We start from the raw sequence: 11,763 nt of genomic DNA on the forward strand, positions 1-11,763 counted from the left end.
ACCTTTTCAGCAAGAAGGTAAATGATCATTAACACATTTCAGTTTCTTCTAAGGCTTGCTGTGCTGGGACACTGGCACAGTCTGAAGCTATTAGCAGCCAGCATGGCAAAGAGGAAACAGTGAATTAATTGTGTCTCACAACCACAGTGCTTCCTGCCTCACCCATTGCTCAAGGCCACATCTAACTTCAGATTATAGCCCTAGTAAATCGCCACTTATGAAATGAGAGGTCACATATAAGGTGCCAAATTTCAAAATTTTTATTCCAATTTCTTTACTGCAAACCTCAAAATTATGTGGTATTCTGGACTTCTTGTTTAATGACTGGTGACATAACATCAATGAATCCCAATCACTTTGTGAATATCTTCATGAAAAAATAAGCCAGAATTCAGTGAGAGGAAATGACATGCAGCTTACGACGCTTGTTTATATAAATCAGTTAAATAGAAATGCGTAAATGATTTCAGGTTTGTTATTGAACATAATACTTAAGGACAGAATACCAATACAAAAAATATATCTGAATTCCTAGTTAATTAAAATCAGTTAATTAAAATAATAAAAATTATCTCTACGTGCTGTCTCTCAGTTTCCAATGAAATCTGGACAAAATGCCCAGCTGAAGTAGAAAAAATGTTGGATGTAATAAAACTAGGATGAAAAATCTCAGCTAATGAACAGAAGTATAGGAGATAAATACCAGACAAAACTGTGCTATTCAACTCAATACTTACTTCAGGCTTATTTTCAGTAGTCTCAAAATACTGTCATCCAGAGATAAAGTATTTCATTTTTCAGTCAATGTTCTTTGATTTCACTGACTTTTAATAGCAAACCTATTTCTTTTGTTTCCACATGGCAAAGGCAGAAACCCCAGTCATTTCTAAAACGTAATTCCCCAAACTATTTTAAGAAGTAAAATAACACAAACCCAATGAGTAAGTTAGAAAACCCAGAAGGTAGAGCACAATGTCCTTGAGTTATTCAGAATATATTCAATTTCTGTAAAACTATTTACTGAACCTCATTTACAACACAAGCAATTACTCTTTGGGAATATCTAAATGAACATGCGAGGCTCTGTTAAATTTTTTGTTTGTGTACCTACCCTAATCACTTCCTTGCTTTTTTCCAGTTGTTACCTAGCTAACACTGTGGCTTATATAATGATACAAAGGGTTTTTGTCATTCTTTGCTAAGTTATTGCTCCTCAAACCTCAGAGCCTCTCCTGTGGATTTATCTTGCAGATCTCTTCACGTGGAAAAAAAAAGCAGCATCCTGAAGGATGCAGTGAAAATCCTTCTTTCATGCCTGAATACATCCAAGATCTTCGTAGTCTATCCTGCTTTTTTGGCACTAGCTGGGGAGAGTTTAGAAGCAGTATGAGGGAGGAAGAGGTGGGAGAGAAGATATCTATAGTTCCTTCAATAAATGTAAGGGGTGAAATCATAGTGTATATATGTCTAGTTTCTTCAAGCTTCCTTTGATTTAATGGGCCGTTGTTTATACAGTTAATGGCAACTGTGTGTATGAGTTCTTTAAGTGTACTTCCACTTCTTTCCACAAGTAAAAACTGCCAAACAAAATTGGCATGACACCTCTGAGTGGAATTTCAACCACATAAAAATAAGAAGTGGCAAAATTCCCAGCTAAAATTTTGACAGATCTACTAAAATCCTGGCACTTGGGCTAGCCCTCATAAGATGACGTGAATTATGCTGTCAGAGAACAAGCAGTTCTGTGGTGGCAAATGCTCAGTCCCACTGAGCAGTGGTCTTCCTGGGAAAGTACCCACACAAGTCCCTTAATGCAATGATTAAGGCACGCACTGGTGATAGGGGATGTATGAGTCTGAGAGCAGATGGGGTGAGGGAAGAAATGAGCAGTGTTCCCAAATTCATCCTGGCTGCTTTGCTGCTGTGTAAGCATCACCACTGTGTGATCTCCAGGGCAGTCAGTGGGCAACAGCCACCTCCAAGCTCACCAAAGGAAGCTGCATCTCAGGGCAGAGGGCAAGATCCATGTCTCATTGAGTTTTACTGTAGGGCCAGCACATGAAAAAGGCACTGACTTACTCAGCTTTGTCAAGAGTAAAGAGATTCTGGGATCTCAAGAACCCATGCAGGGCAGAAAGTACTGTGGGAGGTCATTTCTTCAGTTCAGATCACCCCATGTAAGTCACAGATGTGCCTTTGTTGATGTATCTCCACCATGTCCAATGGCCATGTGATTGTCAAGCATACCAAGCTTTTGATTAAAGCCAGAAAACAGTTCCTACTCACATTCTGTGGTACCTAAGAGCTCTCCTTCATTTGAACCCTAAAGCTACAAAGGTCTTTGGGGGCAGCACAAAGAAGGCAGGTCCTTTCCTGGATCTGCATGCAGGGGAAAAGCAAAGGCTTGCTCACACGCCTCAGTCATGCAGGATGCCTCACTGTGAATTTTCCCCGCTTGTGCTGCCAAATGCACTGAGAAGGCAACAGCCAGCCCTTCCCCGGCGCTCAAATGCCACTCCAAAAATTTCAGCTCAAGCATGGAAACAGCACAACAGCTACAGAGGAGCTGTAGCAAACCTACCCATCAGCAGCCCTGCAAAAGTCAGCAAGAAAAAATAGTTTGCTAAATATTAGAGAGGGCTTGCTAAAAGGTTTGAGTTTGAGTTTGCTACATCTAAGTGCTTCATTCCAGATCTCTTGGGTGCAGCAAGCAGAATGTTGACAAAACATGTAGCTGAAATCAAAGAGGATAACTTCCATATGCTAACTGCTGCTGCTAGGTGCAAAGAGATACAAACATTGCATTTACAATGTTCATGCTTCACATCTGAATTTCTTTTCAGAAATACAAACACTGCACGCTACAAATGCAGTTTGGGGTGCTGTCCCACAACAAACTGAGACAAATGTTTACCTTGTTGCTGCCAATAGGAGAGGGTCCAGCATCCCATCTTCATGCCTGGCTGACTCCCTGCTTCCCCATTCCCATCTGTGCTGTCCCACCCCTCCTTTGTACTGGTGCTCTGCTCATGCCATAGGGAACCAAAAGAAAACAAATACAATTCATTTTTGTGGGGTACTTTTCTGTGGCTTCAGCCCTTTGAACCAGTTGCCCCAAGGGTTCACTTGATGTTAGAGGGCATGGGGAAAGAGCAGGAATGCTGGCCAGGATGGGAGGAGCAGGAACACACCTTTACAACAGCGATGGGCTCTTGGCAGAGCCACCCTCATCCCACTACAGCCTCAGACACAAACATTGGTGCCTTGGCTCAGCAGTTCAGGGCTTTGACCTGGGTCAGGCATGCAGTGCAGCCTTCTCCAGCCCATCAGTTCAGCTCCAGTTGCCTTTGGAAGGAGGCCATGCCCTCTCCCTGGGCCACCTCGCAGACTGCAGAGCTCAGCTGCTGCGGTGCCACGGTTGGTTTTTGAAGCTTCCAATAAGTTTGCTTTTGCTGGAAAAGTGGGCTTTTTTAACCTTCTTTTTTTCACGATCAAAACCAAGCAGATTATTTTTAGGTCAGTTTTCTCCTTTTGAACTTACATTTAGGCACTAAGTCAACACACGGGACTTTTGCTTCAAAAGACAGTGAGAAAGAAGTCGCTGTGTGATGGCTGTTCTGCAGCATCTGTATAAAGTGTAATGCACCACATCCAGAAAAAGAATTGAGAAAAAAAAAGTAGAACTTCCAGCAAATCTGAGAACTTGAAATCTATAATTAAAATCATTGTCACCTTCCATTTTATTTTGGAGATGCATTACATTTTTTTCTCTTTCTTTTTTTCTTTGTTTTTTTTTTTTTTTTTTTTTGAAGACTCCATACCCCCAAGTAGTCTCTAGGGCAATTTCCACCATTTCTTCTGTGGTGTGAGAATACCCTTGGCTGATGTTCTGCATAAACCCAGATATGATCTGGGCTGCTTTACTGAGACCTTTACATTGTGATGTGTGGGTTTACCGGGGTGAATATGGGAGAAAAAGAAGGCAGTCATAAAATTGTGATTCCATGGGCCAGGCAGCAGCACAGGTGATGATTCTGCTACTGTGCTGGAGTGCTAGGGCTGCTCAAGAGGTGAAAATAAATGGATCATTTGTATTATCAACTATATCACTATAATTATCAGGCTAAAGGAAGGGGTTCATTCTTGAGGTGCTCAGGTACTGCACAGGTCCCACACTGAGAAGGGTGAAGACTGTTTTCTGTAGTTTTCCTGTCAGGTGCCCCAAGGAATCATAGACTGGTGTCCCTCACAAAGACCAGGTCCCCTCAGCACCTCTGAAAAACGAGATAACTTTTATCCAGGTGATCAGTTATAGGGATAGATACTTGCAGGCTTAAAATACTGGTCCAGCTTAGGAATGAATGGGAAAGAAGAATACTGTCCGGTAATAGGATTGCAAAATCATGGGTTTTCAGGGAAGGTAAACGGTCATGTGTTAGCCTGCTTCCAAAATGAAATTTGTTTTCTGTGTTTCTGTGGGAAATCAGAGGATGTTATTAACTGAGTCATGCAGCTGTTGACTTTAGCAAGCAAGCAAATGATATAAATAGAGAAGCACCAGTGAGCCTTGGACAGAAGAAGTGGTTGAGAGGTCTTCTTGAGAGGGCTCTGTCCAAGGACAGAGAGACAGAGATGGAAAGGAAGATGCTTGCTTTCCTGGGCTTACTGTGTGTTTCATGCTCTTATGCTTTTCCAGTGGCTCCAGAAACTGAAAATGAAGATATGCAATTTGCTCAGGTAAATTCTATAGACAAAATGTAGAAAACAATTTACTAAGAAAAAAAGGAATATAATGATGCTGTGTTAGTGATGCAGAATATTTCACTGACAACTCTTTGCCTTTGAAAAGAAATATTTATGCTCTAAACTGTTGTATTTCCTTCCCAACAGAAATATCTGGAAAACTTTTATGATTTTAAAGAAGATAAAAGATCTTTATTTAGATCAACAAATCAAGCTCACATGGCTGACAAAATCCGAGAAATGCAGTCGTTCTTTGGGCTGGAGGTGACAGGGGAGCTGAACCGTAAGACGATGGACATGATGAAGCAGCCCAGATGCGGAATACCAGATGTCCGCTCATACAGCACCTTCCCACAGAACCCTAGGTGGAAGAAGGAAGATGTGACGTATCGGTAACATACATTAAAGCACTTTTCCCTGCACATCAGTTTTGTGTCTGCCAGGCAGATGTAATGCCAGCAGATTTTTTACTACTTACTCCCGCATTCTTGCAAGAACCTCTTTCAGGGTGGCAGGGCCAAGAACGTGGGGAGCATTTGTGTCTTTTGCATTAGACTTCCAAATACTAATAAAAGAGACCAGAATAGGAGCCTACATTGGTTTATTGAGAGCATACTAAATAATTTAATTAGTGGAGGTATACTGAGAGTAACTGCTGGGATTTCTGAAAGGTCTGAGAGAAAACTTTGAAATCTTCTCCTATTAAATAAGCAGATAACTGGAAAATAAACAACCCAACATATAAATAATAACAATCAGTGCTTAAAATATTTGACCTCAGTACTATGTGCCCTAGACATAGTTCTGGTTGCTTTTAATTCCTTCTGTCTTGTTTTACAGGATTTTGAACTACACTCCTGACATGCTGCAAGCTGATGTGGACGAAGCAATTGCAAAAGCATTCCAGCTCTGGAGCAGCGTCACCCCTTTGAGGTTCACCAGGCTATACAGCGGTGATGCAGATATAATGATCTCCTTTGCTTCTGGATGTAAGTGTCCCCCTTGCTGGGGAATGATAATTAATTGTCAATTTTTCTTGCCGAGCTGATGGAAAGTTTCACTTGTTTTTACTTCTTTATTTTAGTTCATGGTGACTTCTATTCCTTCGACGGTCCAGGAGGAACGCTGGCTCATGCCTACCCCCCCAACAGAGGGATAGGAGGAGATGCCCACTTCGATGAAGATGAAAACTGGACCAAGTTTACCACCTATAGTGGCAAGTTGCCTTAAAAATTGCATTGCTTGTTTTTTGTTAGATAGTGTTGGTCTTGAAGATACTGAGAAGTAAAAGGTACTACGGCAAAAATTCCCACATTTGCTGAGATGTAAAATGTCAGAGTAACTTAGTAAAATGATTGGGCATATTCTGATCTGTGCTGCAGACATGACAGTTCTCAGAAGTTAATTCATACACTGTAACTGCAGCTCCAGTGAAGAAGATGAGATTAACATGAAATAGCAATTGGGTAAACATTGTAAAGCAGGGAATTTTGGCCATCAGAAATGACCTTAAAATTTTTAATAGTAAGCTCTTTTTAAAAAAAAAAATAAAATTATTTAAACATTTAAATTCTGCAAAGAAATAAAAGGGCCATGAATTTGTTGGTAAGCATAATTTTGAGATTTTCTGGTGTCCAGCAATGTTCAGGAGTGATATCAGAGCTCACATGCTATCAGCCCTCCTGCAGTAGTCACCAACTGAATTCCATGCCACTTGCGATGCCTAAAATACAACCAGATTATTAAAACATTTTTATCTGATTTTCAGTCTTTGTTACATTAAAGAATCCTTGATTCTTTGTTGGCAGGAAAATTTCTGCAGCACGAGCAAGCAAAGTTCCCCAACTGGCTCCCCTGTGAGCAACAAACATTTATAATTGGAAACTCATTTCTTTTCCAAGATTTTAGAGAACCTCTTAACTGGGACAGTTTAAATTTCCTGTTTTATTAACACATGAATAATATATAATGAGAAGTTAAAATGTGCATCCCACTGTCAAGAAGAAAATTTGTTTAGTGTTTGTTCTCTGTGCTGTGTTTTAGGGTACAATTTATTCCTTGTTGCTGCTCATGAGTTGGGCCACTCACTGGGTCTTGCTCATTCCAATGTCTTTGGTGCTTTGATGTATCCCATATATATGGCCAAGGATACAAGAAACTACAGGCTTCATCAGGATGATATCAATGGCATTCAGGCCCTCTATGGTAAGCAAGAAGCATAATTTTTGTTAGCCAATGGAAAAGAATTTACAATAAATTTTACTCAACTAAAGTACAAGCTAAAAAGTACTTATTTCTACTTCAGGAAGGATATTGAGATTTAATTTCCTGATTACATTTTGTGCAAATCTCTCAGTCTCTTTGTGGCTATAAGACAATATTTGCAACATGAAATCTGTGGGCTGTGTCCATGCCAGTAAAACGAAATGTTTAAGCTTTCCTTAAAGCTACCAGAGGAAGAAGTTACAGCCTGTAACTGTAGTATTAATTCTCTTACCATCCATAAAAGGATGTTCATTTGCACGACTGCTATTTGAAAATTGGTTTTGCTCTACATTAATCCCTGAGCAAATGCAGTTTGAGCTAGCAATAACTTGTCAAAGTAAAGCCATGCAAGAGACTAATCAACACAGACAGCCAACTTAAATTGCCCAATTTCCACTGGCATTAGCTTACCAACTGAGTTATAAACTCACCTGTGCATTATGCTCAGTAGGGTACACTCTGAAGCTCTGCAATGCAAAACTCTATTCCACCATCCAATTTCACACTTATCTGTTTCCCAAAGGACCCCCAAGGGAATCTCCTGCATTTCCAACAAAAGCATTTCTCCCACAAGAACCAACTGAAATGTCACCTACAGAAGAACCAACTGAAATGTCACCCCGGGAAAAACCAACAGAAATGGCACCTACACAAAGACCAGAGGACTGTGACCCTCATTTGACTTTTGATGCTATCACTACTCTCCGTGGGGAAATTCTGTTCTTCAAAGGCAGGTAAGTGATTTCATTTCTACCAGCACCTGCTTCTGAGGCTCACAAAGGTAGAACATAATGCTATTTCAAGGAATTTATCTTCCTTTGATTACAAGGGAAAATATTTCTTTCTGGAAGTATTAAGACAGCTTTGCAAATTTTTACTAGTCCAGCAAGAGTTGGGTGAGTAACACGGTTTACTGACAGGTGAGTAAACTGTGGCAAGCCATCATCCATCATCACTGTTACAGTTGTGCAAGGCTGAATAATCTCAGCATCACTCCTCAGCCTGCAGCTAGTTCATATACAGCACTTTCCTTAGCACACCAGTCCAGGTGTGGGTCATGGAGCTGTGGGAATTGTTACTGGTGTCTTTTGGCAGCAGATGGCCCTGCTGTTTCTGTATGTTCTGACACAGCACTGTAACAGGGGTTGGCAGTGTGCTTCCACTCTAGAGAAAGGGGACAGCATGTCAGACCTAGGTTTTCATTCATTTCTCGAGTTGGTGACTGTGTTTTAATTGAATAAACTTCCTTTGATGAAATTGGTCTGATTCATCTTCTAAAGCATGTGATGAAGAATTGTAGCTTAAAAAAAATCTAGGGAAGGAGAGGAAGGGAGAATTCCTCCTTACTTTGAATTTTAATGTATTTTCCAAGGATGTTTAGTGAATCTTGGTAACCAAATTGAAATTAAGAACAGAGCTGTGCCAGTCCATGTGGTACATGGTGAAGACAAAGCTGTAGTCATCAGCATTACCACAGGCATCATGTGTTGATGGCTGAGCCATTGGAGTCTTGGTGAAGTAGTCTGTAGTGCAAGCAGCTCTAAGTGGCACTGTTTGAGCAAAGATGTTGTACAAGATCACTTCCAGAGATTCCTTGACTTAACCATTCTGTGATACCAGAGTAACCAGTAGTGAAGGGGAAATGCCTGAGAGAGCAGGGCTAAGTGAAGCATTCCATCCCAGAAGGGGTGATGGCATTGCCCAGTAGTGAGAACTGGCTTCAGCATCCAGACAGTAGCATGTTAAATATAATTCTGTGCCACTGATCTCATAGTGAAATATGGACAGTGAAACACTGCTGATCTTGTTTCTATCAGCTACGTCTGGCGCAAAAGTCCCTACTTCTCACAAATCGAGCACGACACCGTCTCCACATTCTGGCCATCACTGGCAGCTGGCTTTGACGCCGCTTATGAGATTGACAAGAAGGATCGAGTGATCTTTTTTAAAGGTATTTCTCTTACATTTCCTTCTGTTCTTTTTATGAATTAACAAAGTTGTTGTATTACTAGTAGCCTGTATGTTTGTGTATGTTATAAGATAATAATGGAAGTAATACAATAATAACAACATATATGCTTAATATTTAAACCAATTTTCACTTTCTAAATGTTATTAATGTCATCCCAGCAGCCCTTTACAATGTGATATTACTGTTGCTACTTAGAGAGATCAGAACTGAGACAAAACTCATTACCTGCATTGCTATTCAAATATATTTTTAAAGGTGCCCAATACACCTAAAAAACATGCTGAACTTTAGCCACTGAGTGTTATAATATCATAATGAGTGTTAAAAATGAAAAATGCAACATTCAGTATCTGAATAATTCAAAGTTGTGTTTGTTCTAAAAGGACATCTTCTCATCTAGATATGTGTGTTACTTCACTACTCAGAAAACTTTGATGGGATGTTCTGGGGCTCTGATGAAAAGTTCAGCCTCTTCAGGGATTCATACTAATATTTTCTGTTTTTCTTGACAGACAACCAGTACTGGGCTGTCAGTGGCTACAGAATAGAGCCAGGTTTCCCCAAGCCTATTCAGAACCTGGGCTTTCCCAGAAGTGTTAGGAAAATAGATGCTGCTGTTCATGATCAAAATACCAAGAAAACCTACATCTTTGTAGGCAAGAAGTACTGGAGGTAAGGCTAATTCCTATGTTGTGCAGCAGATAATCAAGACAGCTGTTTTTTAACAAACTACATAAGAACTTGTACAGTAAATCTGTGGCCTCTTGTCATTCCTTTTAGCCAATATAATGCCAAAATCAAAGGCAATTATTCATATATATTATAGCAAAAAGTTTGCAAAGATAAAGTAGACATCAATTTGCTGTTGTCAGTCTGTGATTAAGAAACACAAGCAATAGCACTATTTATCTGTTAAAAAGCATTATTACATGAAATTAATTAATGTACAGTTTTATTTACATGAAATTAGTACAAAATTTAGTACAACAAGCCAACGTGAGTAGGCTTTGACATCATTTCTTTCACTCAGGATCTTGTAAGGATGCACTCTCTGAAATTTGTAAGCAAAGGACCTATCAAGAAAGCTATGAAAGGAGATCAAAATATTGAATTTTTAAAGAAACAGTTCAGTGAAGCAGTAATATTTATCCTTACACCAAAATTTACATCCAATCATGAAGTCAGTTCTTTAGTCGGATACTGTCGAAGTGAATTAATCAAATGAATAAAGAGTTAAGCTTATTACTCAGTATGAACACTGACCTGCCTTGTTGTCAAACTCGGGGAGTAGAGTTGAACTGTTTAGTCTGATGCTCTGAAAACAGCCTTGCTCATGACAGTAAAGATATGAATTTTACACAGGATTTATACAGTTCAGTGAGTTCTCTATACAAATATGTTTGATTAATTCTTCATAAGAGTAGGCTTATTTAGTAAAAAATTCACCTGTTTTTACCATTAAATATTACACTTTCTTCTTTTCATTAATTTCTTTATGCAGTTTTGATGAAAATACCCAATCAATGGAAAGAGGATATCCAAGAAAAATAGCAGCTGACTTCCAAGGGATTGGTCACACTGTTGATGCTGCCCTTCAGAAAAATGGTAAGTAAATAAAAATGGAAGTAAAAACAGAATAGACCATCAACTGATGCAAACAACAACAACAAAAAAATGTATGTTTCAAATGTATATGTATATGAAACATTTTTTTAATCATCCAGGAAAATAGAAATTACAGATCAGTAAGTAAACAAAAATTAAATACTAATTTGCCATTACTTTGTCCTTCTAATTCCAGGACATTTCTACTTTTTCCATGGATCCAACCAGTATGAGGTTGACATCAAAAACAAGAAACTTGTCCGTAAAATGAAGAGCAACAGCTGGTTTGATTGCTAGAAATCTCAAACAATAATGCAAGTTTGCATTTGCTCCAGAAATGTTTTTCTCATGTTCCTTGGCTATAACCAATATCACTCAGCTGTTACTGTGCATTTGAGACTGCAATTACGGTCTTTGAAGAATCTAATTTAAAATTTTAATAATGTAAAACTTAATGTACAGTTTTAATTTATTTTTCCAAGTATTTATTAATCTAACTAGTTTTGAGTAATAAAAGTATTTTGCTGGAGAATAGTAGCGCTTGTGTGTTCTGGTTCATTTCTCTGGTGACAATGCACACAAACCTGAACAGAGCCAGGACCCCACTGCCATTTTCAGAAGTGCTCAGTGTCTGTAGCAGGGAAGTTAAATAGAATCTGAAGCTGCTGGGCTGTTTTGAGGCATGAGAAATGATCTGAGGGACAGACAGGGGAAAGGAGTGCACTCAGGAAAGTCATGGGGGACAGAAGTAGAAACAGATCCTACAGAAGGAGAATCCAAGCAGCAGCACTGGTAAGGATTCTGGTAGCTATGTCCTCACCTACCTTGATCTCACAGCATGAAGGAAAAGAGGTGAGGGCAGGAATGGAGATGGATCCCTACTGGTGGAAGGGAACATGACAATGAGTTATGAGGACACATGCTTTTGTGCCTCTTTGGAGTGGGCAGAGCTGGGAGGTTGGTATGGCAGGATTAAAGTAACTGGAGAGAAGAGCTGGGTAACATGTTTGGGGATAGAGACAGCCTGCAGACAGGATGGGAAGCGATGGTAGTATTGTCATGGGGTAATCACTAGGGAGCAAGGGGATTATTCCTGCTGAGTTGTGACCATGTGCTATGCTCCCAGGCTGGACAGGAACCACTGCAATAACCACTTCCCGTAGCAAAAAAGTCAAAGT

General features: G+C 39.7%; 1 protein-coding gene across 1 annotated transcript; it reads left to right on the forward strand.

The window, feature by feature from the left end:
* The first annotated feature begins 4,591 nt into the window (after positions 1–4,591).
* On the forward strand, positions 4,592–11,109 carry LOC122168983 (stromelysin-1-like). Its single transcript, XM_042834700.1, has 10 exons — positions 4,592–4,737; positions 4,891–5,135; positions 5,584–5,732; positions 5,828–5,959; positions 6,787–6,948; positions 7,532–7,742; positions 8,826–8,959; positions 9,493–9,652; positions 10,482–10,585; positions 10,782–11,109. Exons 1-10 carry the CDS (start codon positions 4,633–4,635, stop codon positions 10,880–10,882), a joined length of 1,503 nt encoding a protein of 500 aa, XP_042690634.1. The 5' UTR covers positions 4,592–4,632; the 3' UTR covers positions 10,883–11,109.
* Positions 11,110–11,763: the final 654 nt, after the last annotated feature.

The sequence above is a fragment of the Centrocercus urophasianus genome, unplaced genomic scaffold, assembly GCF_019232065.1.
Source record: "Centrocercus urophasianus isolate 14NV4802_14NV808 unplaced genomic scaffold, USGS_Curo_1.0 seq_486, whole genome shotgun sequence".
Taxonomy (NCBI): domain Eukaryota; kingdom Metazoa; phylum Chordata; class Aves; order Galliformes; family Phasianidae; genus Centrocercus; species Centrocercus urophasianus.